Below are 5,570 nucleotides of genomic sequence, written 5' to 3' on the forward strand. Positions count from 1 at the left end.
AAACAAATAAATTACAATAATTGCAAAATTTGCAAAAAAAGATATAGCGACACAATAAGCGAAAAATGAACGAAAAAAATTGCTTAATATTTCAAAAATTACATTAATTATTTCCTGTAAAATTACGCAAATGTCCTGTAACAAAAAGGAGCAGGACATTTACCGTAATTTTACAGGTCGAAAACCAAATTACGTGACTTTTTTACAGGACATTTGCTGTAATAATAAATAAATCTTCGTTAACTTTCAAGGAAAACAATTGATCTATCTTGGGCCAATTTTTTTCTTTGTTTCATAACCTTTTCATTATAAAAGATAAAAAGAAAAAAAAATGGAAAGGTTTTCTAAATTTTTAAGGTATCATTAGGCATTTTTTTTATTATTTTTTAAATATATCAATCTCCCGAATTCTGTTTGTTTTAAAAAATGTTATTTTTTTTAGATTTTGAAAAACAGTGGGGAAACGTGGGCCATTAAATCCAAATTGACTAGATCACGCGCAAAATTTATGAGTTGACCCAAAACTGAAATTTCATAATTCATTTCGTTTTTTTAAATCAATTTCAGATAAGGAAATGAAAAAGAGAGTTGTGTATGATCGAATAGTTCATAAAACCTGGCTCGCGAACGTTTCGGCAAAATTCTATACTTATATTGGATTTATGTTCGTCTCTATCGCATTAGAAAAGATAGACAAAACATTTTTCATAGCTCTTAATTTGGCATAAGAAAACTTTACATATAGTAATAACATATTTTAAGTTCTGAATGTGTATAAATACACCAAAATAAAGGTGGCCCAAGTCCCAAGATACCCCACAAAATGTACCTCACAAGCTATATGATTTTCAAATTGGTTGCGTTTGTATGACTCATTGATGTTTCATCATAAATTCCTCGTGAAAGAACATGACAAAACTAAGATCATAAGCGTATGAGCATATTTTTGTTATGAACTTTAAGTTCCCCATCGATGCAATTAGCGGGTGCTGGTTTAAATATGTAAGTACATTTTTCTCGGCTAGATAAATGAAAGAATCATATGTTGCGTACATAAGTCAACAACACATATAAAAAAACATGCTTACGCAAAGCGACGAAGATGACAGTTGGATTGGGATTTTTATCTCAACACACAGCTGAGATATTTAGAGTGGCCCACGTTTCCCCATGGCCCACGTGACCCCACTCTCCCCTACAAAAATGTCAAAGGTCCAAAATGACGGGAAAAACAAACTTTTGGCATTCAGTAAATTTCATTACTCTAGGTTTTTTTTTATTATTTAAAAATTCTGTTGTTTTTGCAAGATATGCCATTATCGTCGTTTCATTTTTCTTGCAATTCGCTGTATTTTACATTTTCTTTTATTTTTCAAAAAAAAATTGGACTATGCCTTTGTTAAAAGATTGGAACGCTCTAGTAAAGAATTAAGTTTACAATCCAGAAAGTCTATTTTCGGACAAAACAATGATTTTAGGAACACCATGATCTTGACTTTACCTTGCACTGCATCAGATATCGACATTTTACCATTTTAAACACCCTCTGAATATAAAAAAAAATCACATTATACATTCCAGATTGAGAGGTTAAAGTTATATCACGTTTTACTAATGATTTCTCTCGAAACGTGTTTAATTTTGCGTTATCCATCTCCGCATATCAGAAGTATTTTTCGTACCCGTCGTTTTGAATTTTTGAAGCTCGATAAAGCAGAGAGACATTACTAGTATCACGTTTAGATGGCGCTGCTAGCCTCATGGCAGCATAACAAAGCATATTGTCAAATTTATGCTGCTGTCACGCGCGCGTGTTCGTCTAGGGGGGGGGTTGCAGCATTTGTTTATCCTCCCATCATCACAAAAGTTGCTAAGCTTTTCTGTAGTTTTTCTTTCCAAAGATTACTGATTTTGAACATCGTAAACTATGAAAATACGGAAGCGATTCCTACCTCGGTCGGTGCAAGATGCCGTTGCTACAGCATTTATGGCAGCGATTATTCCGGTTACCTTTTGGTTCGAAGTTTACGTCGTTATACCGGGCGTTCACGGGTCGGATTCCGTGTTCAATTGGATACATTTTGTGCCGGCAATCTTTCTACTTTTCAACATCAGCGTAAACATGCTGGCCGTGGTCATGTGCGATACTAGCTGTGGAACGGAGATTATCAACGTGCCCAGTAACGTGGCCGTAGCTGGAGGTTTGGGTTCCAGATCGTGGCATTTGTGTTCAACGTGTGAAGCTGTTGCTCCACCCCGAGCTTGGCATTGTAACACTTGCAAAGCATGCATTTTGAAACGAGATCACCACTGCGTCTTCACCGGATGTTGCATCGGTCACAAAAACCACCGATACTTCATCTTGTTTGTACTGCATCTGTTCGTTGCGACACTGTACGCAAGCATACTGAACAATTATTTCATCTGGTTTGTCCGGGGAGAAGAGTTCCGCAATTGGACCTCACTAGTCAAAATAGTTTTTCCCCTGGCCATGCTTGTGATTGACACCTCAACGAAGCAGTATTATCTAGTCATCTATCTGATAAATATGGTCGGAATGTTATTCACCGGGGTTCTACTCATCTACCATGGTCGCCTGATATTGAGTGGACAAGTGGTCCATGAACGGGGATGCCTTGACTATGACCTCGGTTGGCGAGAAAATCTACGCATGGTCCTGGGTCAGCGATGGCATCTTACCTGGCTGTCGCCGTTCATCCGAAGTGAGTTGCCGATCAATGGTGTAAATTGGGATATCGTCCAAAAACAGGCAAATAAAAGCAAATGAAGAACGTTACTCAACAATCAAACAAAGTTTATCAATACTGCACTGAAGAGCTAAACGTGAAGCACAATTAAATAGGTATGATTTTTTTCATTATATTTTTCTATTCATATTACATTATTATGCTTAAACACATTTTATTGAATTCAAAATGTACTTACTGAAAACCGAAATTCATCATTCATGTTGAAACTTGAATCTTATTTGAAAATTTCAACCGATTAAATTATTTTCAAATAATTCAAGAATTAATTATGTTAGATTTATTGCCATGTAAAGTAAGCAAGCGGTTGTACACTTCTTCAAATTTACAAAGAAGAACGCTTATACATTTATATACTTCATATCTGAAATACACAATGTCGTCGTCATTGATCCGAAATCCTTTTGAAAGAATTCTTAATTATATTAATAATAATAAAACTTCGGAAGACTATCCTTGGAGTTACTTTGATTTCAGTAATGGAAATCATTTTGATGGGAAACAAACAATAAACTATTTCAAGATGTACTATTTTTTCCATTCCAAATCTAATGGTTCTGAAATCTGTTATCTGCATATGTTATCTGAATATGAAATCTGAATCTGAAATTTAGACCTGAATCTAAAATCTAAATCAAAGATTCCAGATTTAAATTTCAGATTCAGGTCCAAATTTCAGATTCTAAATCTGAATCTGAAACCTGAACATGAGATCTGAATCTGAAATCTGAAGTTTTTTTCTTTTTTTTTTGTATCGTTTATTTTTAGAGGGATTAACCTTAAGTTTTCACCCTCGTGTTTGGAAAATAACGTTTCTACAATTTTTCATCAAATTTCACTGTACAATTCACTTATTTTTAGGAATCTTATCAGTTTTTCTTCACTTTCTGTTTCGTTTTGCAGTATCAATTCTAGTCCTCCTTCCGGTTATATACCCTGTCTTATTGTTGAATATTTTCGGCATTCCAAAAGTAGATGTTTCACAGTAATCATTACACCACAAGTTAAGCATATGGGTGTCTGAAATCTGAATCTGAAATTTGAATTTGAAATCTGAATCTGAAATCTGAATCTGAGATCTGAAATCTGAAATCTGAAATCTGAATCTGAAATCTGAAATCTGAAATCTGAATCTGAAATTGAATCTGAAATCTGAATCTGAAATCTTAATCTAAAATCTAAATCTAAAATCTGATTCTGATATCTGAAATTTGAATCTTAAATCTGAAATTGAATCTGAAATCTGAATCTGAATCTGAAATCTGAATCTGAAATCTGAATCTTAAATCTGAGTCTGAAATCTGAAATCTGAAATCTGAATCTGAATCTGAAACCTGAATCTAAAATCTGAATCTGAAATCTGAATCTGAAATCTGAATCTGCAATCTGAATCTGAAATCTGAATATGAAACCTTAATCTGTAATGTGAATCTGAAATCTTAATCTAAAATCTAAATCTAAAATCTGAAATCTGATATCTGAAATCTGAATCTCAAATCTGAATCTAAAATCAGAAATTGAATCTGAAATCTGAATCTGAAATCTTAATCTAAAATCTAAATCTAAAATCTGATTCTGATATCTGAAATCTGAATCTAAAATATGAAATTGAATCTAAAATCTGAATCTGAAATCTGAATCTGAACCTGAAATCTGAATCTGAAATCTGAATCTGAAATTTAAATCTGAAATATGAATCTGAAATCTTAATCTGGAATCTGAATCTGAAATCTGAATCTGAAATCTGAATCTGAAATCTGAATCTGAAATCTGAATCTGAAATCTGAATCTGAAATCTGAATCTGAAATCTGAATCTGAAATCTGACTCTGAAATCTGAATCTGAAATCTGTAATCTGAATCTGAAATCTGAATCTGAAATCTGAATCTGAAATCTGAATCTGAATCTGAAATCTGAATCTGAAATCTGAATCTGAAATCTGAATCTGAAATCTGAATCTGAAATCTGAATCTGAAATCTGAATCTGAAATCTGAATCTGAATCTGAAATCTGAATCTGAAATCTGAAATCTGAAATCTGAAATCTGAATCTGAAATCTGAATCTGAAATCTGAATCTGAAATCTGAATCTGAAATCTGTATCTGAAATCTGAATCTGAAATCTGAATCTGAAATCTGAATCTGAAATCTGAATCTGAAATCTGAATTTGAATCTGAAATCTGAAATCTGAATCTGAAATCTGAACCTGAAATCTGAATCTGAAATCTGAATCTGAAATCTGAATCTGAAATCTGAATCTTAAATCTGAAATTGAATCTGAAATCTGAATCTTAAATCTGAAATTGAATCTGAAATCTGAATCTGAATCTGAATCTGAAATCTGAATCTGAAATCTGATTCTGCAATCTGAATCTGAAATCTGAATATGAAAACTTAATCTGAAATCTGAATCTGAAATCTTAATCTAAAATCTAAATCTAAAATCTGATTCTGAAATCTGAAATCTGAATCTAAAATATGAAATTGAATCTAAAATCGGAATCTGAAATCTGAATCTGAACCTGAAATCTGAATCTGAAATGTGAATCTGAAATCTGAATCTGAAATTTAAATCTGAAATATGAATCTGAAATCTTAATCTGGAATCTGAATCTGAAATCTGAATCTGAAATCTGAATCTGAAATCTGAATCTGAAATCTGAATCTGAAATCTGAATCTGAAATCTGAATCTGAAATCTGAATCTGAAATCTGAATCTGAAATCTGAATCTGAAATCTGAATCTGAAATCTGAATCTGAAATCTGAATCTGAAATCTGAATCTGAAATCTGAATCTGAAAT

The 5,570-nt window shown here is 32.7% G+C and overlaps 1 protein-coding gene across 1 annotated transcript; it reads left to right on the forward strand.

Moving 5' to 3' along the window:
• Positions 1-1,857: 1,857 nt before the first annotated feature.
• Positions 1,858-3,138, forward strand: LOC129746747 (probable palmitoyltransferase ZDHHC24). The gene has a single exon (XM_055740618.1). The coding sequence runs from the start codon at positions 1,928-1,930 to the stop codon at positions 2,786-2,788; it is 861 nt and encodes a 286-aa protein (XP_055596593.1). The 5' UTR covers positions 1,858-1,927; the 3' UTR covers positions 2,789-3,138.
• The last annotated feature ends 2,432 nt before the right edge of the window (positions 3,139-5,570 follow it).

Source organism: Uranotaenia lowii, chromosome 2 (assembly GCF_029784155.1).
Source record: "Uranotaenia lowii strain MFRU-FL chromosome 2, ASM2978415v1, whole genome shotgun sequence".
In the NCBI taxonomy this organism is placed as follows: domain Eukaryota; kingdom Metazoa; phylum Arthropoda; class Insecta; order Diptera; family Culicidae; genus Uranotaenia; species Uranotaenia lowii.